This window comes from Lonchura striata, chromosome 15 (genome assembly GCF_050655825.1).
Source record: "Lonchura striata isolate lonStrDom1 chromosome 15, ASM5065582v1, whole genome shotgun sequence".
Taxonomy (NCBI): domain Eukaryota; kingdom Metazoa; phylum Chordata; class Aves; order Passeriformes; family Estrildidae; genus Lonchura; species Lonchura striata.
Window position 1 is genome coordinate 12,421,258 of NC_140717.1, and position 26,908 is coordinate 12,448,165.

General features: G+C 52.6%; 1 protein-coding gene across 4 annotated transcripts in view; it reads right to left on the reverse strand.

The window, feature by feature from the left end:
- Positions 1-2,946: 2,946 nt before the first annotated feature.
- Positions 2,947-26,908, reverse strand: part of SGSM1 (small G protein signaling modulator 1) — a 37,366-nt gene continuing 13,404 nt past the window's right edge. Inside the window, exons 4-26 of one of the 4 annotated variants that reach the window (XM_085593192.1) lie at positions 26,125-26,287; positions 25,256-25,408; positions 24,724-24,791; positions 24,456-24,601; positions 23,902-24,033; positions 23,288-23,412; positions 21,843-21,910; positions 21,339-21,499; positions 20,813-20,942; positions 19,354-19,524; positions 18,348-18,486; positions 18,018-18,082; positions 16,902-17,047; positions 15,817-15,945; positions 15,270-15,452; positions 13,586-13,657; positions 12,488-13,069; positions 11,693-11,817; positions 10,498-10,580; positions 10,155-10,264; positions 9,804-9,900; positions 9,277-9,444; positions 2,947-8,691 (exon numbers count right to left, since the gene is read on the reverse strand). In XM_085593192.1, the coding sequence (XP_085449318.1) occupies positions 8,603-8,691; positions 9,277-9,444; positions 9,804-9,900; positions 10,155-10,264; positions 10,498-10,580; positions 11,693-11,817; positions 12,488-13,069; positions 13,586-13,657; positions 15,270-15,452; positions 15,817-15,945; positions 16,902-17,047; positions 18,018-18,082; positions 18,348-18,486; positions 19,354-19,524; positions 20,813-20,942; positions 21,339-21,499; positions 21,843-21,910; positions 23,288-23,412; positions 23,902-24,033; positions 24,456-24,601; positions 24,724-24,791; positions 25,256-25,408; positions 26,125-26,287 (3,305 nt within the window). In that variant the 3' untranslated portion in view covers positions 2,947-8,602. Of the gene's footprint in view, positions 8,692-9,276; positions 9,445-9,803; positions 9,901-10,154; positions 10,265-10,497; positions 10,581-11,692; positions 11,818-12,487; positions 13,070-13,585; positions 13,658-15,269; positions 15,453-15,816; positions 15,946-16,901; positions 17,048-18,017; positions 18,083-18,347; positions 18,487-19,353; positions 19,525-20,812; positions 20,943-21,338; positions 21,503-21,842; positions 21,911-22,684; positions 22,748-23,287; positions 23,413-23,901; positions 24,034-24,455; positions 24,602-24,723; positions 24,792-25,255; positions 25,409-26,124; positions 26,288-26,908 lie in introns of all 4 variants that reach the window. The other 3 variants (XM_077787214.2, XM_085593193.1, XM_021544704.3) reach the window with 3 other exon arrangements.

A 26,908-nucleotide genomic window follows, 5' to 3' on the forward strand; every position in this document is an offset into this window, starting at 1 on the left:
ACTTTAAGGTCTATTCCATCCCAAACCACTTTGTGTTGCCCTGAGATTCCCAATCACAGGGTAACAAAATCCCTGTTGTAGAGTCCTCCATCCCCCACTGCTGCAGGGCTGGGTAGGAACCCAAGGCTGTCAGCCCCTTACCCTGCATCACTCAGGTGGTGTCTGTCCAAACTGGGTCTCTGCGAGATTTACCCAGGGATTGCTACAGCTGTGAATCAGCCTTTGAATTTTCAGCTTCATTTTTCTTTGGAAAAGGCTTCTCTGAAATAGGTGCTGGAGCACCTTAAGGCAGCAGAGAGAGCTCAGGGTGTTGCCAGGACAGCACCCACCTGGGCAGATGTTTGTGCCAGGACTCAGCGTGTCCATTCATGCATGTTAACAAAGGCTATAAATACTCCAGGTTCTTCGGTGCCACGTGCCTGAGCCTGGCAGGAGGGTGTGTGAGGACGAGCACTCCTAGCTGGGCTCACCAACACAGCCCCCAGTGCCCCCCATCACCCCCAGCCCTGGGCACGGCCACAACCAAACTGGTTCATCTGCCAGGAGGGCCACCAGGGAACCAAAGGATTGGGCTTGTGGAGCAGAGGATCAAAACTGGGCATGGAAAGTCCTGGGGCTGCCACCACCCCTTGGAGGAGCTCCCATAATCCACAGCTGATGGTGAACATCTCCTGAGGAGCCCTTGGAGGCACGGGGTTGGAATGGTTTCTTCTCCTGCACAGGACAGAGCTGCTCCACCAGCTGCTGTCTCCTGCACTGCATGGAAGTAACAACTGATGGAAATTTCCATGCACTTCAAAGCACAACCTCAGGACAGCTGCTTTTTTTGTGAGAAACTATCCCAAGTTAAAAATTAATGAAATTCACTTTTAGGATCATTTACTTTACTCTATCAGAACAGCAGGATTTTTGCCAGTCTCTCCACTCTGGAACACAGAACATTCCTGCTTTGGCACCTTGGGGATGTGGCCTCTGGTGGTTAGGTTGCCAATTAATATCAGGTAATTAACACATTTGCTAGGGTTGGTTGAATCCCATCCTGACATTTTGCAAACTCTGCGTGTTTGGGGAGCGTCTTCATCAGCTTTTGAAGTTCTGAGCTCCCTGCAAACCTCAACCTGCACTGGAAACTGGGGCTGGGCCATTAGAGCAAACATGCCTCAAGAAGCAAACAGATTAAGGATTAATTAAATACCAGGATTTATTTAATTAAGCCTCTTCTCATAAGTAGGTAGAGGCAGGAATCTGCAGCGAGCATCCAGGCTTCCTTGCATTCCCATTTTTAGAAATGCAGTTAAATTCTGTGCTGCTTAAACACCACATTGGGGTGATGTGGACCCTTCCTGTCTCCAAGAGCAGTGCAAGAAATGACACCACAGAAAGGAGGCTGGGGGCACCTCTTCCCTCTTCCCCCCATTGAACAGCTGGAAGATCCACAGGCACCCAAGGATCTTGTGGAATCCAGACGGGTGACAAGTGCCAGCCCCAAGCAGGGGCAGGGGGCACAGCAGCTTGTCCTCCTCATGTTTTTGATGAAAAACTTGTCCCTCCTGTTCCCTGCAAGAAAGGCACCATGGCCCATCTTCTCACTGCCCGTTTAAAGGTCTGGAGACTGATCCAGGAAATAGCGAGGCAAGAGAACAAGATGAATGTTGGAGCTCAAAATGCCCCTCAGACATTTTTTGATGTTCCAGGCCCAGGTCAAAAGCATTTGAGACCCTGGCAGGCAGCTGGAAACAGCTGTGATTTTGGGTTTGAACCATGGAATGAGTTACCAACCTTGCAGGAAGAACAAGAAGTCACAAAAGTTTAGATATTACAGTAGAAGTAATTACAAAGTAGAGGGGAGAATTTTTGAGTGCTGTACAGGGTGGTTTTTACTTTGTACATGAGGGTCAGAGGTTTTAAGATGGAGGGATTTGGGCTTGCCCTGTCCTCCCTCTTTCTTCTTCCTTGCCTCCATGTTCTTGGTGATGTTGGCACTCACAGATTGGTTTAGAGTAGAAAGGCACCATTTAATATAGGTAATAGGCATTGGGGAAAAACTGTAACCATGTAACACGTAATGTACCATATAAAAGATAGAAAAGCACCATTTAATATAGGTAATAGGCATTGGGGGAAAACTGTAAATATGTAACACGTAATGTCCCATATAAAAGAGAGCAGCAGCCCTGGGCGGGGAGAGAAGAAGCAGTCGGGGTCAGAGAGGATGTCAGGGTGTGTGTGTGCCTCTGCCTGAGCTGTGAGCAAACCACAGCAGCCCGAGAAGAAAATCTTCTAGATAATATGCAATAAACTGCCTTGAGACCAGACAACAGAGACTGCTGAGCCTTCCTTTGGAAGGAGAAGTTTTTCCACCACACGGAGCCACCCCACGACCCAGGGTGGTCTTTGACAGGTGAAGCCCAAGGTCATTTTGAACAGGGGTGCAGAATGCACTCCCTCACCTCCTGCACAGCTCACCTGGCAGCACAGATCACACACAGGTGTAAAACCATCCCCACCACGGCCCAGCTCTGGGCTGCCACCCTGCCAGGGCCAGGGTCACCTCCCCACCTGCTCTGTCAGGGGCAGCTCACTCCACACAGCACCAAGGAGCTGGCCCAGCCCTTCCCCGGTGCTTTTCCTCCTCTTCTTGCTCTGTTTCACCATCAGTTTAAATTCTCCACGTTCAGAGGGACAGGCTCAGCAAAGCTGGACTGAGCAGGCCAAGCGATGGGGATGGGGGAAAGTGAGGACCATGAGGGCAAGGAGGGTGCAAAAAGCAGCCCAGGTGACAGCAGGGTCCCCAGCACAGGGGACACTCACCACGAGCAACAGGGGGCTCTGGAATCTGGAAATACAGAGCATTTTGGTCACTCCCTGCTCAGGGTATCCCCATTCACTGCCTTCCCAGGGACCACACAGCCGGAAAGAACCACCACGATCTGCTTGATTTGAAAATACATTAACCATAGAGAATAGAGCTTTAATTTTTCTTTCTCAACAACAATAAGGAACAGTTTACATTAAAAAAAAAAAAACAAAAGCATGAATAAAATAATATAAAACAGATATTATACCACAGTGTGGGATTCAGATAATCTAAGAACATTAGCAGCACTTCTACAAATAGATTAAAAGCTGTAAGTGCTCGTTAAGCTCAGATCGAGCAACTCCCAGAGACCAAAATGGCATCCAACAGAGAAAAGCAGCAATTCTGTGTAGGGCAACAGAAAAGTTTAATGCCAGGACACCAGATACATTCAAATCCCTGTGCTGAGGGGTAATTCCCTGTCCCACAGAGCCCCCACGATGGCTGTCACACCCTGTCACCCTGCCTGGCTCTCCAGAACACTCTTAGAACAACAGAAGTGACAATCGTGGGTCTGAAGTTACATCCACGTTGCATTTTCAAAGCCTTTCATTAATTCTGTTTGGGAAAACAATTTATTCCCTGGCTTCTGGGAATTACTCTCCAGAGAGGATAAACTTCTGAGAATTTAAGTCAATCTTACATAGTCACAACAATGATATTTTTAGTCTTTTGGTACCCAGGATCAGAATTTTCAATTCTTTATCATCCTTAGCAGCAAAGCCATACTCATTCCTTAAACTTCCAGGTATTTAAGATCTTGTGCATAGTTTAATCTTTAGCATTCATTTGTTAAAAAATAATTTAAAAAAAAATAATAGATGGTGCTTTTTCCCCCCTCATCAAAGCACTGATGCTCTTGCTCTCAGTTATGTCCCACTGCTGATGGCTCAGGAGCCACCGTGGAGAAGGGACTGTCCCCTGCAGCACCATCCACGGGCTCTGCTCAGCCTCCATGTGCAAAATCCATCTCTAAAAGGAAGCCATTAAACCACTGAACAGGAATTTAAGGTGGAATATGCTTATCACAAATCTAAAATTAAATTAGAAATTAAACGAGACACATTAAAAGACTTTCACGGCCATTCCAACCACGTGCATTCTCCAGGAAGTTCGGGATTTGGGTAAAGTTGGGAAGGAAGCCACACACTGAGCTCTGTGAATGTGTGGCTGTGGCACCAAATGGCCTCAGCCGTGGCCCACGTGGCCATCAGAGGACAGAAATGTGGTCACACTGAGAACCACAATTGTTTAGATGCCTTAATCAGTGAAATATTGCTTATTAAGGGCAATGAGGATGCTGACCTTGAGTGGAAAAGCAGGAACAATCAGTGGCATTTGATCTACTTCAGGGTGTCCAAAAAACCTTTTATAGGAATTCCTGACACAGGTTCTGGTGAGTTCCAACCCTTCCATAGTGCTGGGAAGGGTTGGAACTCCATCTCTACGTTGTGCTCTATCAGTTTGTGCTCACACAATAGTAAAATGCTGAAGACAAGCCCAGAACTGCTCAGTACTTGGGGAAATTCCCAAATGGAATGAGAAATAAAACACAGGTTTTGATGACATGACCATCATTTTGGTCCTACTGATCAAAGGCTCAGAGGCTCCCACTGTGCCTCTATAGAGAAAAGTGATTTAGATATTGTAAAATATTTCAGAAGCAAAGTTAGGGGATGAAAATCCCAGAACTGGTCCAGTCCCTGGTCAGAGGCCCATTGGCTACAGTGGCTCCCAGTGCAGGGAACCAATCTCAGGAAAATCCAGGAAAGAGAGGGGAAATAGCCGGGCAAAATAAGAAATAAATAAATAAAAAAAACAAAGAATAAGAAAAACTTAATCCCATAAACTGTTCTTGGCCACAAGGCCTGTGTCTCCAGGGATTTTGGGACCCATCTCTTCAATAGTTCCATCTCTCAGCCTTTTTTTCACCTGTCAGTGACAAGAGGTGACACCTGCAGTTCCACTGCTGGCTCATGTTGCACTACCAGGTGCATTTGGATGAGTTAAGGGATGTTCCCCATGCCAGGGGCTGGATGAGAGCAGGACAGGGACACAGCAGGAAGTTCCCCCACAAAAAACAAACAAACAAACAAACAAACAAACCCAAAAAAAAACCTTTTCTCAAGTCTTCATGAAAAATATGAAAAATATTCACAGCAAAGCGATTCAGGGACTCGACAGAGCAAGAGAAAAACTCTTAGGAAAATCACACATTTAGGAACAAACACAACTTCTAAAGGGTCTGCACGGGTGACACCAAAAGAGATGGGTACCAGGAGCTTGTTGGAGGGTTGCAAGAGCAGAAAGCTCAAATGCAGGAAGGGAATCCACTTGTCACTCCCTCGGGGGAACACAGGGCCAGGACACAAACACCCAGTGGATTTACACACCCAAGATTATCTGAGCTCAGCAGCTGGAGACAAACCCCAAACCCCACAGCAAAGGGGGTGCTGAGTGAGGGTGTGATGGGAGCTGAGCTCAGCCCGTGGAGCCCATCCTTCCTTCCTCAGGCTCAGCTTGGAGTGTCTGGGGCAGGGAACGTGGGCTGGCAGCTCCTGCCACCCTCCTGCACCCAGGGGAGAATGGAGCAGTCTCCTCAGAAAGCGTGGAGTTATGAAATGGTTGGAGTTGGAAGGAAATTTCAGAGATCACCCTGTTCCACCTCTTGCCATGGCCAGGGACACCTTCCACTATCCCAGGCTGTTCCAAGCCCTGTCCTGGATTCCAGGGACAGAGGGTGTGCCAGTGCCTTGTAGTGCAGAATTTCTTCCTAAAAACCCAATCTAACCCTGCCCTCTGTCAGCTTAAGGCACAGAGCTCCAGCGCCTGTTCCCAACAACAGGCTAAAACAGTCCTGGGCTGGCAGTGCCATTGTGGGGGGGATTCCAGCTGCACAGAGCTGCTGGGATGAGACATTCCTCTTCCCCAAGGGGCCAGACAAGATTACTGTATATGGGCAAGCCTGGTGACAGCCCTCTCCCGCAAACGGGCCATCCTTGGCTGCACAGCTGGGAGAGATCCCTGCTGGCTTCCAGCACCACGATTGCCCTGTCAGAATTCCAGAACAAGGCTTTATCTGCTGGGGATCCAGCAGGGAGGCAGAGCCAGGCAGGAGAGGATGAGGCCAGAGAAGACCCACAAGCAGCTGCAAAGCAAAACTTTTGTTTTTCAGCTTCTTAGCAGCTTTTAACCATCAAAGAGAGCCACAGGCTCCTGGTGGAGTCTCACTGTGGGTCCCCACAAGCACAAGAACTTGCCCAACAACACAGCTGAAACAAAGATTTTTTATATTAATTTTCCCTCCTTTTTCTTTATTTTTTCCTCTTGTCCAGTCTTAAATTCAGAGCCAAGATGAAGCCAAACTGAGGGTGTGATGGTGGTGCTGCTCTGAGCTTCCTGTTGCCCCACCAGAACAACTCTCCCAGCACAGGGACAGTGACAGATTGGCACATCATGGAACAGGTGCTATAGAAACCACACAGTTCTTAGAAGCAAAAGATTCCTCACCCCTCCCCATCAAAAAAATAACCCACTTAGTTCACATATTTTCTCTCTATACTGTATATATATTATATATAGACACAATTCTCTGGTAAACATTTACAAGATATCATAAATAACATTGAAAATTTCTATTTCCATTTGCACAACAGCGCACACTCACACGCCAGCACACAAGGACACATGGTCAGGTACAATCAATAAATAAATACTTTTTTTCTCCCCCTCCTCAGAAATTATTCAAAAAAACACTGCTATTGAGCGGCCCAAAGACACTCTCAGTAAATACAGACAGCAAATATTGTGCAGAATTTCTTGGCTGTTTTTGTTTAAAAACCAAGGAAAGAAGCTTGAAAGGTTTAGTGTCAGCGACGTTGCTCGGGCAGGTGGTGTTTAAGGTGACCTGCAGGTGGAATGGGAGAACAGAGCCCTTCCCTTTCCCTCTAGACAGGTGACAGATCTGTCCTGGAACCCAGAGGGAACAGGAGCAGCCTGGCAAGGAGGGAGGACACGAGCTTTTCACTCTGCTTGATGGAAAGATGAAAGATTCTCACAGGAACTGGCAGATGTCAAGCTCTTTTTTTCCTGTGCTACTGCAGCCCAGCACCCTTAGAGGTGTTACTGCTTCAGGGAATTCCCAGATTGTTGGGATTAATAGGAGTGAAGGACTTCCCATTGCTCTCCTCCTGCCCCAGCCCCTTCCCCATAGGGTTCAGGATGTGCCACTGCCTTTTCCAGCTGTGACCTCCCTGTCCCAGAACACAGAAATTGCTGATTTGCCCATTCCACCACGCTGCTCAGACCTTCCCTGCAGCAGAAGTTTTCTCCTGTGCAGACTGACAGCCACCTTTTTCCTGCCAGCAACATCTGACACGAGGCAGCACAAACCAGCACAGACAGATGTTCCACTGAAGGAGGAACTTTTTTTTTCCCTTTCCCCCCTGTGGCAAGGCAGGAGGAGGGCCAGAGGAGAGCACGCACACAGCACACACTGCACCAGGGGGGAACACAAATATTTGCAGCAAAACTTGAGAGAAAGTGCCCTCAGAGAGAGCTCCAGCCCAGCACCTCCAGCACTGCTCTCCCCAGCTGGGCTGGACCCTCCATCCACCCACCCCTCTCCTCTTCCTGCATTGTTTTTACCTGAGTTGAAAAATGACTCCGAAGCCTCTGCAGGGCAGCCTGTGTGGGACACAGCAGCTGGAGAGGCACTTCATGCAGTGGGCTCCAGGCTGTGCAGGAAAAGTGGCCACACAAGTGCATCTTCCCAAAGCAAAGCCCACTCAGGGACCTTGGGCTATTTTCCTCTCACAGGCCTGTGGGAAAAGCCCACCAAGACCTAACTGGAGATGCTCAGTGGGTTTACAGGACTCAACAGCCAGTCCTGAAGCTGTCAGAGGGAAAGTCAGGATAATCAGGAGCTCTGACTTGCCTTCTGAGGAGCCCTTCCCTCACAAGAGCTCAGAGGAACAATAAGAGACCAGACTCCTACCACAAGCAGCTAAAGTAAGGCAGGTAAGAAAACCTCCAGCCTGGAGCTCTCAGAGGAGGTCAGGGCCAGATTTCCCAGCGTTCAGAGAACTTACATTGAAAAATAACCCCAATGCTGAATTTGGAGCTGTTCTGAAAATCCATCCAGAAACTAACCTCTTGTGTGCTCAGATATTGTAGGAACACTGTAAAATCCCAGGGAGAAAACAGAGCCCTAAAAAAAGAAAAAACTGAAGGGGAAGCAATGCATTGAGGGACAAGATCAGAAGAGGAATTTCTGCGATCAAAGTCCCCCCCCTTTACTGGCAGAACATCATTTTGTTGGTGAGAAGCTGAGAACCAGCAGCATCCCTGGGCTGGCAGGGCTGGCTGCCTTCCCACACCACAGGGAAGGGTTGCAGCCTTCCAAGGAATCAGCTTTCCCTCTGTGCCACCAAGCTCTGCTCCCCCAGCCCCCGAGCTATGCCCCGGGACGTGGCAATGCCTGGGCAGTTCTGGTGGCCACGAAGCTGCTCCGAGGCCAGGAAGCCACTGCCTGGTGCTGCTCCCAGCACAGGAACACACCTGGAGGGATCTTTGGTTGAGTCACTGCAGAAGGTCTGAGCCAGGGCCTGTGCTGAGCCCAGGGGACTCCCAGCTCACACAGCAGCACGTGTCCCACCACCTGAGTCCCACAGGTGTGGCACTTGGAGAAACAGGAGAAGGGAGGGGAGTCCTGGCTCTGTGGGTGCCTCGCCTGCCCCGGCTCCTTCATTTGTTCTCGATCAGAGTCTGCACTTTATAGACCAGGTCCCGAGCCAGCTTCAGGATCTGCTTGGTGTTGTGGCGCTCGGCCATTTCTGCAACACAGAGCAGACAGCTCAGAGCAGAGCAGAGCAGCCCCCAGCCCACATTCCCAACCTCCCCTGGCTCTGGAGAGCCATCCTTAACCAGCCCCCAGGATGGGGAAAGCACAGCTCAGCTCCCACCAACACATCCAGGTTGGCCATTGCTGAGGAGGGCAGGTGTGGGTCTCAGATTCAGTCAAAGAAAGAAACTGAGAGTTTCTAGCCAGGCAAAAGCCTGGGAAAGAGCTGGGAAAGAATGTAAATAATTCTTTATCTCTCTTGTTTTTCACATTGTTTATAGTTAAGTTCTATCACTGTGCTTCAAGCACTCTGCACCAATGGTGGTGGGTTGTTTTCACTTCAGAACCAATGGATTTGATCCTTGTGAAGCTCTGTATAAAAGAGCAGTGTATTTTGAATAAATAGGAGTTTTACTCTCACAGCCTTCTGAGTCAGAGTCTTCTCATTCCCGTCCTGCCTCGACAGCGACAGGAAGGTGGATTCCAGCCCCACCAGATCCCTCAGAGCTCTGGGTGTTAAACACTCCTACACCTGAGCAGCTGCCCCAAACTCAGCCCAACAGAGCACGAGCCGTACCATTGAAAAACTTGATGATGTCTGTAAAATCCATGTTGTTCTCCAGGATGATGTCCCGGTACATCTCCACCAGGGCCAGGGCTATGAAGAGCACGTAGTGAGCAGAGGAGACGTGAGCAGCAGCCCAGATGGTCTCCCAGACAGCAAAGACATCGTCGTACACCAGCTCTGTGAGCAGAGGACAGCAGTTACCACTCCACTCACCCCACCCTGGCTCACAGAGCTCACAGCAGCACTGGGGAGACACTCTGGGTGCTTCCTTCCCACAGGAACCTGCTCCACCTGGAAGCAATACATCAGTCATCTGTAAGGAGAAATATTCTGCCCGGCAGCAGGTGACACAGGCCCCAGGGCACACTCATGGAGAGGCTCAGCAGCAGCTCTGGAACAACAGGTTCTGTATCCAGACAGAACAATCAGCCAAACATAAACCAGGGAAAAGTGAAAAGGAATTAAAAATAAGTTTAAGCCAGCTGAGAAGCCTGGAAGCAGAGCTTGCCCTACCCTTGGGTGGTCTCAGCACACACCTCTCTTGAAGTCCAGGAGAAACCATCGGTAGCAGAAGTAGAAATGAGTGTAATCCCCATTCTGGTGCATCAGCTCGAAGAGCTCAGAGTCCAGAATCTGTCAAGAAAAGCAAATGGAAACTCAGGGATGCACACACAAGGCACCAGCCATCCCTATGCCTATTTCCCTCCATCCCACTGCTCTCCTTCTGCACCAGCTCTCCTTTCCTGGCACACACTGCTCCAGGCTATTCCTTAGAGCCCCTGCTGCCCCTCCTGCTCCCCAACACTGAACCTCCCCATCAGCCCCCCCAGGACCAGCTTTCCCCCTTGGGTGTGAGGAGCTGCCATCCCCATGCCAGGAACTCTCACCTGGATCAGCGACCTCATGTTGGCGAAGTGGGTGTCCATGGCTCCTCCGTGGGGGAAGTTCTGGTTCATCCTCTTCATCAGCTCGGTGAAGCAGCTGAAAGCCAGAGCCTCTGTGCAGGGAGGAGAGACATCACTGCAGGGCTGCACAGCCACTGCTGCTCCTGCAGCAGCAATGCCCCTCCAGAAAGTCCAGCCTGGCTCCAGGGTGGGCTCCTGGGAGCCAGGCAGCATCACAGACAAACGGGATCCTGCTCCACACCTCCAGGCACTCCACTGCAAAGGGCCACCACCCACCTGGCACATCCCCACACAGGGACAGGGAAAGCAGAGCAGAGCCACTCACCGTCATCCAGGATGACCAGGAGAGGGGCCAGCAGGTCACACATCCCCTGCACGTAGCCAATCTCAATGTGCTGCCAGATGTAGCTGTGTGAGAGAGCAGGAGGGGTGACCTGGGACCTGAGTGCCACCACCTGTCACTTCCTTTGCCCCTGCCCTGTCTCCCTTCCCAGGATGCTGGGGTAAATCTGTTCATTCTGTTACCCCTGTGCAGCAAATAATGAAATTCTTGTGATGCCTCCCAGGTAAGGCAGGCATGGCACAGTCCTGGATCAACACCCTGCCATGGCCACATCCAGGGTCAACCCAGGGCTGTGCCATGGCCATTGCAGGGAAAATCAGCACAGGGAAAAGCAAAATGGTGGGAAAGCACAGCACAGTGGGTTCACTGGTTAAAGGGTAGAGACCGATAGAACTTGTTCATCTCTCATTCTTATCCTTCTCCCTCCATTCATCCCCGTGGTTCTCTGCAGACACTGCCTCCCCTTCCCATTCCTAGTGTCCCAGGGAGCACCCAGCCCTGCAGGGATATCTTCCCTTTTTTGGTAGCAAGGCAAAATGTGTTCAGAGAGGACTCAGATCTGCTGCTGGCACAAGGGAAGGATCTTTTCCATCCTGCCCACTGGTTTTCCAAAATGTGCTGTGCTGAAGGTCTAATCTCAGCAGGGATCTCCAGCTCTGGCTGTCGGGTGAAGTGACAGCACTGATGGAACAGCAGCTTCTCCTCATGTTTGCAAGATGAGTAATAATATTTTAGCCTTTGCAGCCTGTGAAGCAGCAGCTGAGCTGGAGCCTCTGAGTGTCACTAGGCAAGCTCAGAGTCACGGGGACTCAGAAATGCATCCAGGTCTGGCTCTCTCCTGGGATTTTGGGCAGGCACAAACCATTCCAGTGCTTCAGGCACTTTCTCATTAGCACTACAGCTCTGTGGGCTGATCTTCATCAAAACATTTGCCAGATGGGCTGCACTGCTTCCTGGGCAGCCCAGAGAGCCCCTGCCTTGGCCAAAACCCCAGGACACAGGGGAAGGACAGCCGGACACCTCGGTCTGGGCACCGAGGAGCTGTGAATTCTTGGAGCTGTGGCCCCAGTGCTGGGGTGATGAGGGGAGGAAGGCAAGGAGCAAAACTCCATAACCACAACACAGTTTGAGGCTCCAGCCTGCAGGTGAGTCCCAGGAAGGCCCCCGGAGCCCCCACCTGCACATGACGTTGCGGAGCTTCTCCAGGTTGGCGGGGGTGAAGTACCAGTAGTTGCGGTCACAGCGCTGCACGTCCTTCTCGATGCGGTGCAGGTTCACCGTGTACATGTCCAGCAGCTCTGGCTGCCCAAAACAAGAGCAGAGTTGATTTGTTTTCCAGTAAAAAGCAGGGAGAGAAATGCAAGGGCAATGGAGCGACAGGGCAGAGTTTGGTTGGAAGGTGGGAGCCCCTCTATGCCCAGCTGTGGGATCAGTACTGGGTACAGGTAAATCCACTCAGCCCCAGTGGGGCACATCTGGAGTGTGGTGTTCAGTTCTGGGCTCCACAGCTCAAGAAAGACAAGGAGCTGCCAGAGAGATTATTTGGAGTCTGAAGTATCTCTCTGATGAGGAGAGACTGTGGAACTGGGCCTGGTCAGTCTAGAGAAGAGAAGACTGAGAGGAAATCTCATCAATCCATACAAACAAATCATGTGCCAAAAGGAGAGTGCCAGACTCTTTTCAGTGGTGCTGAGTGACAGCACAAGGAGGAATGGCCATAAACTGAAACAAAACAACATGAGGAAAACTTCTTCCCATGCAGAGTGGCAGCTGCTCAGGGAGTGCAGGGAATTTCCCTCTCTGGAGACATCCCAAACTCACCTGGACACGTTCCTGTGTCACCTACCCCAGCTGACCCTCCCTTGGCAGGGGGGTTGGACTGGATGATCTCCAGAGGGCCCTTCCCAGCCCAGCTGCTCTGTGGGCTGTGAGACAGCCAGGAAGGAACCCCCCATGCCAGGTCTGTACTTACAGAGTAGGTGACACCCGTGGAGGAGAGAGCAGCTGGTTCACTGCTGGTCAGATCAGTCACAGTCAGAGAGTCCAGCTGTGGGTACAGACTCTCCATCTCTGGCTCCTCAGAGAGGTTGTCCTCACTCTCCACCAGGCTCTGCTTCTCAGCCTCGCTGTCTGCCCAGCTCTCCACCACAGTCAGGGCCACAGTGTCACTGTCACGCAGGAGCCCCGCCGAGCCCTCACCCATGGGGACAAAATCCACGCTTCCACCAGCAGGGAATTCACCTTCCAGGCTGTCTTGGCCCTGCAGCTTCTCCTGCTGGACACTGTCCATGTCTGGTGGGGCTGGCATGTCAGACCCAGCAGCCTTTCCCTGGGAGCTGGATGAGGATTTGGTGGTTTCCAGGGCACTGTCCTCGTTGCTGAAGCTGCGCTCCGAGAACCCCGATGTGATGGAGAAGTTCTGGGAAGAGGGGTGCCCAGAATCAGGGGAGCACGTGCCGTTGGGGACTGTCCCATTGGGGATCTTGCTCTGTTTGCCATCTTCCAGCTGAGAATCTACTTCAGTCTGCTCCACCTCATCCACAGATTCAAACACCTGCAAAGTGGGAAGGCACCCCAGGCATTCAGCAAGTGTTGGGAACATTTGCACTACATCCCCAAGAGCTGTGTACTCATAATGCCCATTATCCCAGCAGTGGAGAGGGAGGAAAATCCCCCTTTAGCTTCTTCTGCCTGGATTTGAGTCATTTGCACAACTCCAAGCCCACAAATCCCTGCTACAAAGGACTATGCTTTGCTTGGCATTATATACTGGGCAGAAATTTCAACTGGCCATGAACACAGGGAGCAGCCGTGGGCCTTCGGGTGTGAGGCCAGAGCTGGCAGGTGAACATTGAACAGCCCAAGGAGAACACAATTCTGACATTAGCAGCTCCAAAGCAAGCTGGGGACTCATTTCCCACTTCCAACACTGCTTCTGTTTGCCAGAAATCACTGTGGTTGTGCCGAGGCAGAGCCGTGGGGACAAGGAATGGAGGGACAAGGAATGGGGGAACAAGGAATGGAGGGACAAGGAATGGGGGGACAAGGAATGGAGGGACAAGGTGCTCACCTGGGTGCTGGAGCTGGAGTCGCTCTGCAGCCGGGCGTGGTTCTGCCGGCCAGAACTGCAGCTCTGCGAGGACTGAGGGGGTAAAAGTGAGAAAGAAAAGAAAGGCAAAGGGGTCAGGGTGAGGGAACTCAAGCAGAGGTGGCCCTTCCGTGGCTGAAGAACAAACAGAAAAGGCATCCAGTAAATATCTGATCCACGGAGGACGTTCCTGTCACATCAGTGCTGCTGCATCACCCAGCACAGTGCCCTGCCTCAGCCCTGACACTGCTGGGAGGGTGACAAAGCCAAAGCTTTGTCAGGTTCAAGGGCTGTGTGTTGGGCCTGAAGGAGCTGCTTTCCTCTGGCCTGCACAGAGGTCACGCTGCCTCCTTGGAGTGAGAATTTCTACAAATCTCTGTCCTAATTTGGCAGCAGTGCAGCTCAGCCCAGCTCAGTTTACATAAACGATGAAGTCAGGCTATAAAACAGTCCCTCCAAGCATATTCATGCTTTTTTCCTTTTCCTCAAGGACAAATATTGATGCTTTAAGCCAGACTCGGTGGAAGCAGCTCCTCTCAAAGTCATGAGCACCCTGTTCTGGCTTCCAGCTGAAGCACAGAGGGAAGGGCTGGGCTTTGCAGGCACCAGCCTGGCTCCGTGGGTCCCTCTGAACAACCAGCCCACAATGAGAGCGAGTCCTCCCCATTAACTGAGCAGAGGTGCAGAGCATGGCCATGACATCACACACAAACAATAGGATTTTTAAGAAAATACAGCACATTCAGAACAGCAGCTGTCCCCACCCTTCTATTGTGGGTGTTTGCTGGGCAAGGCTCTGGTGGGGAAAGGAAGGGCGACAGTTTTCCTCCATTACCATGGGAGCACTTAAAACAGGAAATTTCAGGTTCAGATGGAAAAAGGGGGGAACTTTGCGTGTGTTCACTCTGCCAGCTCCCTTCCCACGTGGGTCCAAAGGAAGAGCCACGGTGGAGATGCTGAGGGGATGGGAATGATTCCCAGGGCTTCAGCCAATGGAGCTGCTCACCCTGAGAGCTGCATCATCCAGTTCCACCCTGCCCCTGGCTCAGACCTGCCTTCCCTGCATCTCTCCCTCTCTGGGCACACACGTAGCCTGCAGGACTGGGGCTGAGCTCATTTCTTTCCCAAAGCACTCACATAAACTTCCCAGAGGGAAGCAGATCAAATCTCCAGCGCTCAGCTCCCCTCTGGGCCAGCAGCCTGAGGTCAGGGAATGCTCTGCCATGCTGGGCTCTTCTCCTCCAAGGACAAAACTCTCATGGAAACACTCCCTGGACTCTGTTCCCAGGATTGCCTTTCCTTTCACAGGCTTTTCCCTCCACACCCTTCGGTTTGGGCTGTGGATCTCATTCCTCACTGCATTGCTAAAAGCCAGTCCCAAGGTGCTGTGGATGAGGGTGTGCTTTGGCTTGCTCCATGCTGGAAAAGGAAGCCAGGAAGCCCAGCGCCCTGCTTCACAGCCCCTTAGCACCAGGAACATGCTCTTCCTCCTCACCCCTACTTCAAACCATCTTCCATGCCCCCAGGAGTGCATCAGGCAGTGAGCATTTCACTTCCACAGAATACAGTGAGGAACAAGGCGCACAGGTGGGCACAGGAGGAGGCTGGGCAGGACCTGTGTTTCCACCCCACACAGACTCCGGGTGGGCACTGCCCAAGCCCTCACCTCGTTGCTGATGGTGGAGTCCCTGTGCATCATCCTCTGGATGTGGGAGTCCAGGCTGGCCCCCGAGGAGCACTTGGCCAGGGCTGCGGCGTGCGACTCCTTCTCGCGCTGCCGGACGATGGCCTCGCAGCCCAGCCACTCTGCCATGGTGTGCTCGTAGCACGCCCGGGTCTGCTCGTCAGCCTGGGACACGAGGGGACAGGGGCTGGCAAAGGCTGTCCCTGCAGAGCCCCAAACCAGCCCCAGCTGTGCCCCACACAGGGCGGTGCACGTTCGTGTGAACTGCGGCTCGTGGGACGCAGCCACCCTTATCCTGCACAAAAATTTTGGATGGAAAAACGCCCATCCATCTCCTCCCTGCCCTCCCAAGGTGCACAAGGCACTGCACAGGTCAGTGAGAAGCTTGGCCCTAGCAATGGCTGCTGATCCAAGGGTTTGCCCCACTCCTACCTACAGCCCGGTGCAGAGTGGACGTGAGGCACAGTGGGCTCATCGGGCAGCACCAGGGCACACCAGTGAGCACACCAGGCAGCACACCCTCACCAACCTCCTTCCTCTCTGCCTCTGTCATCCCAAACTGGTAATGGCCCAGCAGGAAGGGCCACACAGCCTTCCTGATCTCGTGCTGGATGCCGCCGTAGTAGATCAGCCGCAGCAGCTCCTGGTCCTCGTAACTCTGCGGGAAGAACCTGGGTCAGGGCACAGACACAGCCAGGATGTATGGGTGTCCCCAGCCTGGCTGTGCCACCCATCAGCACCCCAGCTGATGCCTCAGATTTTAGCTTTTATATTTTTCACATTCTGTGCTGCTTTGGTGTGTAGCTCTGAGCTTTATATTAGGGGATGGTGAGCTCTCTGCACAGAGCAGGGAGACAAAACAATTCCTGCTCCAGCTGGGGACCAAGGACAAATGATACAAATCTCAGGCCCAAGAGCACAAACAACGTGGGCTGAAGAGAGAAAAACAAGCAGGATGGGACTTCATAAGCTAAATCTGTAAGTGGACAATTAACTCCAATATGCAAATGGACCAGAACTTATAAAAGTGAGAGACCCTGTGAGCAGTCGTGCATTTTGTGACCATTTTGGTTCATCTTGGGTGCAGCCCTGGCTGGCTCTTGTGCTGCCCAAGGTGGATCTATTGAGGCCTTCTAATAAATACCTACTTTATTCTTTATCTCTTTCTAGTCTCTGTGTTAGAGATTCCCCAGCCCCACTGCCCATGATCCCTCAGAGCCCTGCCTGGGCTTAAGTAGAGCCAGAGGCTGTGGGGGGACATTTTGGCTCTCCACACCAAAGAGTGGCTCACCAAAGTCACCGAGGGCCACCGCTGTGCCTCTGAGCTGGCAGGACCCCACTCAGGACAGCAGAACTTGGGTGACAGCCACTGCTGCAGGCAGGCTCTGAGCAGAACCACTTGAAGAACAGCAGTGCTCACTCCCCAGCTCACACACGCCAAGGATCAGGAGCCTCAGGCTGTGCTCAGCCTGGGACAGCCCAGCTGACTTCCCTCCTTGAGGAACTCCTTGATGTGTTTCACCAGCTCCCTCCCCGTGCCACGCCCGCTTCAGTGACACTGCCCTGGGCTCCCCGAGCCCAGCAGAGCTGGTGTGTCCCCAGGGGTGGCCCTACCGAGCTGTCCTGCAGGTATCTGTGCCAGATGTCCACGGTGAGCCCCGCACTGGCGCTGCAGGGCACGTCGGGGGACACGATGCTGTGGTTCACCAGCGCCGACAGGTGCGTCCTCACTGTGGACAGGTGCCTGCAGTAGGCCAACCCTGCAGCAGGAACACCACAGGAACACCACACCTTCAGCTCTGGAACTCCGGGAAACGTGAGGATGAAGAGCAGCAGAACGATCTGGTGGGGCTGTGTTGGAGTCCAGGACATCCCTCTGGATGTCTCCAGACCCTGGCGGGGGTCTCAGAGACCTTGGCAAGAAGTCAAAAACACCTGTGGCTTCTATTGTAGCCTGTGGGAGAGGCTGCCAACTCTGTATGAGGAATTACAAGCCACAAGGGTTTGAGTAGTGTAATAGGGGAATTGACACAGGCTGGGAAAAGTAGAATTTTAGGGGGTTTAGAATGTAATTCAGGGGTACAAGATGGAGGAATCTGTGCATGTCATGACCTTCTTTCCTTTCTTTTTGTCCTCCATGTCTTGGTGTGATGGTGACACTTTTCTATTGATTTAGGGTAGGGACACACTGTCCAACATAGATGTCAGATACTGGTGCATTTTTATAAACAGACTATATGTAACTTTTGATATAAAAGGTAAACACCACCCAGAGGGCACACCAGACTGCACTAGTGCACTTCTGCACTAGGCAGACCTCAGCAGGTCAGAGAAAAAATATTATAGATGAGGAGAAATAAACAACCTTGAAAAAAAACTTGACTTCACGTATTCCAGACCTCTTCCTCAGCTGCTGGGCTGGGGAACAAGGACTTTCACACTGTTGGGGTCTCACCAGCTGACCCTGAGAGGGCCCTGGGGGAGACTCCCTGCAGCCACATCCATGCTTGGAGCAGGGAGTCTACTGGGACAGGTCGCTCATCTTGTAACCCCAGTGCTGCTGCTCATGGGGTCAAGGCTGAGAGGCAGAGCCCAGCACGTGCAGCAGGCTGGTCCCAGCTCCCCCAGCCACTGCCAGCTGCCCCAGCATCACTCCCAGCCCGGAGACCAGGACATCACCCTTTCTCCTGTCACACATCCCAGGGCAGCAGGGGGGTGACAAGTACTCACATCCATAGAAAGCCCGGGACAGGATCTGGTACTTCATGTTGTCACATAACAGCTTCAGTGGAGCTCTGCCAACAAAAAAAGGATGTGAGGGCAGAAAACACTCCTGTGCATCCCCTCAGCCTGGCTTTGATCCCCCTGATCCAGCTTTGCCTGCAGAGATTCACCAGGAACGCTGCCCGGGTTCAGAGCAGCAATTCCTGCTGCCAGGCTATGGAGCAGCTGAGATGTCCCAGCTACAGGGACAAGCCTCACCCCGGGCACATCCCACTGAGCCTGCCATGGTTCCTGGCCACTGAGCCCTGGCCCTGCTGTGCCCCTGTGCCCTCGTACCTCTCGTGGCTGCAGCCATTGGCAGGGCCCCCGTCGGAGGAGCCGCTCTGGGAGCAGGAGGAGCAGGAGGATTTGCGGGTGCTGGGCTGCCACATGGGGGGCAGGACAGCCCCCGGAGCGTCCATCAGGTCCTGGGGCACTGCAGGAGGGCAGAGAGGAGCATCAGCTAGAGCCTGGCACTGCCCTGCAGTCAGGGAGCTACAGGGGCCCAACAGAGAGAGAGCTTTCACTGGCAAATGCAGCATCCTGCTCTTCCCAAGGAGGCTCCAGCAGCCAAGCAGGAGCCAGCACAGGAATCACAGCACTGGTGAGCTCAGGAGAAAGGGAAGGGAACAAAGAGCACTGATTAGAGAGAACTATTGCTAATTAACCAGCTAATTCAGAAAGCTGATCTTAAACTGCTTCGTGCTGACCAAGGCAGAAACCCAACACCAAGGCTCCAGAGAGAAAACAGGATTGAAATCAGCTGCTGTCCCAGGAAGAGTGGATTACTGCAAGGGAAAAGGCCCGTCCTCCAAAGGATGCCATCCAAAGTTCAGGGAAAGAAGGGAGCATCCAAATCACAAGACAGGAGATGAAGACTTGGATGAAGAGGTTGAGAGGCACAGCAGGAGCTCTGCATGTTGTCACTTGTTAATCCCTGCTTAAACTCAAATTGCTACTGCAAAGGCCTCGGGTTCTGCTCAGGTACCACCCACACACAGCCCAGGCCACGAGGAATAATCCTCTTTATTCCTCCTTGGAAATTAAATTGTGGCAGAAATTTCATCTTCTGGCTGGGCAAAGGTGTCCTCGCTCTCCCTTGGTCTCAGTGGCTCTCCCTGCTTGTGATAAGGAATGAATGACATTGGCAGGAAAAATACTGAATTATTCCCACAGAAGTCCCGTCCCCTCCCACTGAGCTGATGGGTCAGTGACAGTCAGTGGTGACAGGGCCAGCTCTGCAGGAGCTCTCAAGTGACAACACAGGTGAGCTGAGCACCAGACCCAACCAACAGCTCATTACACTGATGCCAAGAGGTGCCCAGAGCAGCACGGAGAGCTCGGGATCTGCCAGGGAGACTCAGGCACCATTTAGGGATCACCACCATCTTGCTTCCAGCTGGAATCTTCACGATCTTCCCTCTCCCAGCAGTCACGGGTGCAAGGAATGGGTGAAAAGCACCATTAGTGGCAACTAGAGACACAGAGAGAGGACAAAGGCACCAATGAAAGGGGAGAAAGGAAGAATCTGTGGAGAAGAGAGAATGATGCAGTTCCACCCCTGGCTGAGGAGGTGCACAGGAACAGCACAAGCTGTGATGATGCCAGCCGAGGAGGTGGCAGCAATTCATTTCCCAGAAAATGTGGCCCCCAGCATGGAATTTTAAGGGGTAGATCAAAAGGCAGCCACAGAAAAGCACATCTTTATCTGCTGTTTTAGCTTCAATCAGGTTTTTATCTGACTCACTGAATTGTGTTAGTCAGCTGAAGGCAGGGAGAACCAAGTATAATCTCAAATGACGTTATGGAAAAGTCACAGCGGATGTAATTTCTCCCTCATAGCCTCCAAAATGTAGGGAAAAGGTTTCCATCCGATTTCAGAGCTTTTTTTAAAGAACACTCCACAAGTCTTCCATCTAAAACTCATGCTCTCCCCCTTCTAAAGTCACCTATGATGTCCCCAGAGGCCAGGAAACAGTTCTTGGCATTCCACAGAAGAGTGAGGACACATGTACAGACATTTCAGCCAGGTTCAGATCATTCACCACCAGACATGAAGAGGCATTTCTGGTTTGGAGAATCCAGCAGCATCCCCTCCCTCGAGTTAGGGACTGAAGACAGGAGGGTGCAGCCTGGCAGCACCCAGAGCAGGGTGCTGGGACCTCCCCTTTGTGCTGCAGGAGCCACACTGAAGGAGCATCACTGGATTTAGTGCAGCAAGAGAAGATTCAGCCCTGGGGGCTTGTGGTGGCAGAAGGTGGCCCCCAAGTGACCAAAGTGAATCTTTTTACTAAAATTATGTGAGTATTACTAAGAGGGGTTTTTGCTGACCATTAATGCTGCTGTGCAGCTGCAGAAACAAAGGACTCGGTAGCAAGTGGAAGTTAAAACAAAACAAACAAACAAAAACCCCAACAAAAACAAAACAAAACCCCACAAAACACAAAAAATAGAATCATGGAATGATTGGGTTGGAAGGGATTTCAGAGATCATTTAGTTCCACCCCTTGCCATGGGCAGGGACACCTTCCATGATCTCAGGTTGCTTCACACCCCGTCCAGCCTGGCCTTGAACATTCCCAGGGATGGGGCAGCCACATCTGGCTGTTCTCTGTGCCAGGGAGGAATGATGTTCTCCCTCCCAGGGAGGAATGATGGCATTTAAATCAGGCAGCACTGGCACAGCCAGAGCCCCTGCCCTGGAACCACCTCCCAGTTTGCCCCAGCTGCTCCAACCCCCTCCAAGCCTGCCCTGCACTCACCAAACTCTGTCTGTGTCCCGGGGTAGATGATCCTGAAGACATAATCCGTGGCTTCATCATCTTCCTTGTCAGATGCAGACTCAGAGGAGCCCTGGGGGCTTCGCTTCTTCAGTTTGGGGAACACCTTTCCCTGGGGAGCAGGACCTGCCCTTCACGAGCCACCCATGTCCAACCACTCCCTTCCCGAGCTCCTGCCCCACCTGCTTTGCCATGTCTGCACATTCCCTGGGCTGGAGCAGCCCCTGGATCAAGTTTCCAGTGGCAAGTGAATCCATGACCCTGCTGGGCACAGGGCAAGTACAGCCCAGAGAGCCAAACCCTCATGGGCAGCCCTCCCATAGCACCCCCCACAGCTTTCCAGAAGGGTCTGTATGGCTAGGCAAGGCCATTAGCTAAACCCAACCACCAGATTTTAATATTAATTAATTGAATTTATTAATTCTGGGAGGGGATCATTTAAAACACAGCAGCCACTAATGCCAGGCAGAGGGTCCACAGGGGAGCCCCAGCAGGAGCAGGCACCCACCTTTCCCCGCTGTGACCAGAGGGGTGGATCCAGCTGCCCGTGGGGCAGGAGGCCGTTCTCCAGGCAGGACAGGAACTGCAGCAAGTGCCCTCCACGGGGGAAACGCAGAGGTGGCCTCTGGATGCCATCCTGGCTCACCAGGACAACCGTGCCACCGCTGTCTACTGTTGGCAACAGCGAGAGCAGACACGGCCATCAGGGAGGGAAACAGCACAGGCTGAGAGGCAGGAAAGCTCAGGGAATGGAAAATAAGGATTTTCTTCCTTGTGGGGATTCTACTCCAAGCCCACGATAAGACAGGCTCTGGAAAAGGCTTGCTGGGATCACCCCTTTGGAAATCAGAGCTTTCCCAGGAGCTGGGGAAAGACTTTTCTAGAAGCACTGAAATCATAGTGGCCACCAGAGCTGTGGGCATCTGCCCTGGAGCCAAAGCAAACAGTGTCCCAGAGGTAAGGGATGAAGTGCCAGGTGGCACAGCCCCCAGCAGCCCCAGCTGTGCCTTACCCTGCTGGTGACAGTGCAGATACACGATCTCCTCCAGGCGAATGGTCATGGCATAGTCCCAGTACACGCTGGAACAGAGGGACAGGGAAGCCGTGAGCCTCAAGGGTGTGAGAGGCTCTGCTGCTGCTCACAGCAGCTCCAAACCCTGCTCCTGATCTCCTGGCAGCAGCCAAAGCCACAGAAAGGATGAGATTCCCAGAGCAGTGATGCCAGCCTGATGAGTGACAACGTCCCTCCAGAACCAGGAACCAGGAATTGTCCTTGCCACCTCAGCTCAGCCAGGGCCAGTCCTGCCCTGCCTGCCCTGGGTGGTTTCTCTGCCCTCACACTGTTCTCAGACAAAGGAAACGTGTCCATGGATCCAGGTAACTGCAGGGAGGGACTGGAGCCTGCAGAGCACCCCACGAATCCCTCAGGAGCAGCTCTGGAGCTCCAAGGAAATGTGCAGTTAGGTCCAAGCTGCTGCTCTTCCCTGGGAAGGGAAATAAACCCTCACAATTTGTGGGGCTTTTCCCAAGCTCACAACAGATTTGGTCTCAGCTGTTTCTGTTCAAGAACTGTCTCAGCACAAGCACCTCGAGGTGTCTGAGCAATGCTGGAGAGCTGGTGGCCACCAGACAGAGCAGAGAGGCAGGGTTTCATCCCTGTGGCGAGCCCAGCACTGCTGTCCAAGGGTGTCAGCACTCAATCACATCCCACTTCTTTGCAACAAAGCAAATTTCCAGATTCTGAGCAGCAGCAGCATCTGCCACTTCATAAAAATAGTGCTTAAATAACATTAAAAACAGCTCATGAAGGACGGGAAGGTGTGCAAGAGTGACTCCTTGTACAGTCATACTTACTGTGCCATCTGCCTCCTCTCTTCCTTGGTCACGTCTTGACACTGGGAATTTTTAGAGCTTAGGCTGATGCCCAAGGCAAGAACTCAGAAAAGGAGTGTAGAGATGAAAACAGATTTTAGGGGGGGGTACCAGGCACAACTGAATGGCCCAGGGGCCAAGAAGAAAGGGGAGATGAAAAGCACACAGGTAAACAAAACCCAAAAAATACAACTGACTATGCACAAAATCGAGGCCAAGTTCTGCTAGAGATCTCTAGGTCAAAGCATCAGTGTCCTAAACACTCACAGCTTTCTGGAGCCAGGAGAAATCCAGGAGCATGGTGTGCTGGGAGAGAGGGAGGGAATTCCCCTCAGAAAATCCCCCAGGGCAACAAATGAAACCACGTTGTGTGTTTTGGAACAAGCCCCACTCCCTCAAGCACTTCCCAGCAGACACACTCCTCACACCACCTCCTGCCACCCTCTCCCTGCCTCCTTCCCATGACAGGCTCAAGGATGATGGCGTTTTCTCTGGGAAAACAGTGATGGCTTTGCACCCCAGATCCAAACTCTGACCCAGGGGAACAGTTTCCCCTCCTGCTCTGGCACACTCAGAGCCAGTCACCTCTTCTCGTAGTCCAGGTCGCCCACGGAGCCGTTCATCAGCTGGTTGGGGGTCCACTTCAGTGCCATGATGTCAGCAGTCTGGTGAAGGGACAGGTATCCTGGGATTGCCTCCATGTCATCTCGCTTGGGAAGAGAAACACGGTGACAGAATCAGCTGGAAGATGCCACAAGCACAACGCCCTGGAGCTCAGCTGTGGCCCCCCTCACACAGCCCTGCCCACCCGGTCACAAGCAGGGAGGAACCTGCTGTGTCCCTGGGAAATTTCCTAGCAGAGACTCCAGGACACCTCAAGGCCTTGGAAAAAGGCTAAGAGCAACTGCCCAGCAAGGAAAAATTAATAGTTCCACCTTTGCATTTTATTTATTTGACTTCAAGAAGCAGCACAGGACAGAAGGAGGAGTTTTGTGGTAAAGAACAGGCAGGGAGAGGAGCAGAGCTCTTCCATCCCACTGGGAGGATCCATATCACCAAGACCTCCACAAACACAATCCACTCACTGTCTTCCCAGATGAAAAAAGGGCTTTTCTCCATCCAAGAGCAATTTGGGACAGAACAGGGTGCTGAGGAGCAGAGCAGAGTTTCAAAGCCCAGGTTTCCCAGCAGGAACTCACCGGCTGCACCAGGACGTTGTTCTTGCCGTACAGGAGTGTGGCTCGGGAATTCTGGTGCAGGGACTCCACGTAGTCCCTGGCAGACAGGGATGGCCTGTCATCCATGCTGCCACTGGAATGTCTTTTCTGAATCTGCAAGAGACAGCCAGGAATGTGAGGTAAGCACAGACAGCCTCTGGCTTCCCAAAAGCACCTCTTGAACCTCATTCCCTCCTCACTTACCCACTTCTGAGAGAAACCACTAGCAATCCTTCCCTCAGGGTCCTCTGTGGGGATTTCTGACTCTGTCCAAGCTCAGAGAAGCCCCAGGACTGAATTTTGTTAATGCACAGAGCAAACCCAGCTTTCTGTACATACATGATGGTCCCAAGGGACACAGACCCTGGCATGCAGCGCCAGGAGGGGCTGGCACCCCAGGGCTCTCATGGGCCACGTTCCCACCACCTCTGCCTCAAAGACTTTACTCATCAGAGGGCTCCACAGGCCTTTCCAAGCAAAGGGAGCCCAGATGCTGTGGATGTAGGAGGAGCAGAGAGAGGTGATGCCCCACTCACGCAGAGCGCCGGGCGCTTGGTGGGCGAGTCCTGGCGGCAGTGGGAGCTGTGGATCCGGTGCCTCTGGACCAGCTCATCTGCAGAGGGGTCTGTCCAGAAGTGGTCAGCAGTCTTCATCTTGGTGTATTCCAGTGCACAGGGCCCCACTGTGGAGAGGAACACCCCAAACATAAGAGAGCCAGCCTTGACCCCACAGTCACCTCCTGAACCTGCAGGTCACAGATTTGGGAGCATGGGTTTGGAGGAAAGCAAGTAAATAAAGTGTTACCCAGTAAAGATGCTAGAATTGGCCCATCCACAGGATCCATCAGGAGAGCTTCCTTCTCATAGTACTTACTAGAAGAAATAAAGGACAGCAGAACGATGGAGCACCACAAAGTTATAGACAGTGGTTTAAATCCTCATCATGCCCTTCTCTTTCTGTATCTCCCCTTGATGGGGAGAGGGTAAGAAGCCCTAAACAGAAATTCCTGGGGAGCAGCAACCCTCCTGCAGCACATTGCAAGCATCACCATCTCCTAACTAACCTGTCCCAGGACAGGACACCTGAGCATGCAGATCCCAGAAGACAAAGACAACACAGCCCTGACAACCCAGCCATCACCAGGGCCACTGTGGCCTGTATTTTAGGGAGTGTACAGTGTTCACCAGAAGCAGGGCATCCACCAGAGTCCCCACGATGGGCACTGAGTGACACACCTGGCCTGTGCCACCCTGGCCCAGGTGGACACTGGTGTTGCCCAGGCAGCAACACCCCCAGTGCCACGGACAGGACCTGGGTGGGCTGTGCCAGTGCTCACCTGCTGTTCTCCACCAGGTAGTGCACGATTTTATCCAGGACCTTCTCGAAGAGGGCCGTGCGGATCCAGAGGTGCTTGATGGCCTGAGGGGACAGGTTGGGCAGCTTCGGCACCTTGCGCACGTTCTCCGGGACCCCCTGGGCTTGGTTCCGCCTTTAGAGGTACGAGACAAGAGACAACAACACCACAGGCTCACCCCTGAACTCTGAGGGAGCCCAGGGCACTCCTGCCACCAGGAGTTTGGGGGTGTTGACCATAGTGGCTGGGGGATTGCAGGGAATTAGCTCTGGAGGTGCTTCCTGTCCCCATCCCATCCCCTGCTCCAGAGGGGCCACACCTGCATTTGGAACCAGAGGTCACCAAATCAATTCCCTGCTGTAAAGACACCCCAGAACTCTGCTCGCCCTCAGCACAGTCCTCCAGCCCACACACGTTTCCACAGCTGAGCTCACAGGCAGAGCAGCTCATCTTGGGACAGCTCAAAATTCCTGCCCGCAGGTAGCTGCTCCATCCATCTCCCTGCTAATTGTCCAAGGATGAGTAATCCTCTCCCAAACAGCAGCTGAATTACTGCAGCTTTGAGCCCTGCACACTGAGGCCAAACATGGTTCCAGCTGGCTTGGTGAACTGGTCCATGAACCGTGACAGCTCAGGAGCAGCGTGCTCAGCTGTCCTTGAAGCACCAGAGCAGAGGCAGAGAGATTTAGAACTGCTTAAACCACAGCAACCAGTTTAGTCAAGATATAAAAACCCAGGAGAAGACTGAAGGAGCAATTCCTCCTGTCGAGGCACAAGTTGGACCCAAACCACCCTTCCCACCCCAAAACTCGAGCGAGCAGAGAGGATTGGCAGCCCTGCTGGTTCCTTACGCGTTCTCAATGAGCTGCTCCAGGTCCTGCACCTTCCTGCAGAGCTCCTCTGCCAGGGGGAAGCTCTTGCCCACCTTCATGAAGAGCGCTGCGATCTTGTTGCTGCGCAGGAACCCGGCCGCCCTCCGCTTCAGCCCGAACAGCACACAGCATTCCACGGCGGCTGCAGAGAGCACAGGCCTCAGGATCAGGGTTTTCCCACTTGGAAGGACCCACAGGGATCATCCAGCCCAGCTCTTTGAGGGATAGACCCGTCAGTGGGACACACAGTTGTTAGCACCACGAAATCTTGGCTTTAGTAGCACCACGCTCTACCCAACAGAGCCAGCCTCGGGGTCACTGGAGCACCTTCCCTATTGTCCTGGCTTGTAAGATAAGCATGGATTCTATTGCCATCTGTTGGAGGTGGGGCAGGTTTCTTATCTCTTCCAAGAACAATGTCTCCCTCCAGGGAGATCTCTTCTGTTAATGAGCCATTGAATGACTCACTGCATGACTGGTAAAGTTGCATCATCCCATGGTGAGATGCTCCACCCAGAGGGAGGAGCCAAGCACTCTTACCTGCATAAAATCTGCACTTTTTGAGACACTGGCAGTCCCTTCACTGGATTCCCAGAGGAGCAGCTTCTTCCCTGCTGAATTCCCAGAGGAAGACCAAGCCCAACTACTACCAGACCTTCAGAGAAAACTCCACCCTTCTAGAGATCACCACTTCAGCAGCATTTCATCTACCACTCCAGGAGGAGCAGCCACCATTTAACTGGACTACTACCAACACCCTGAC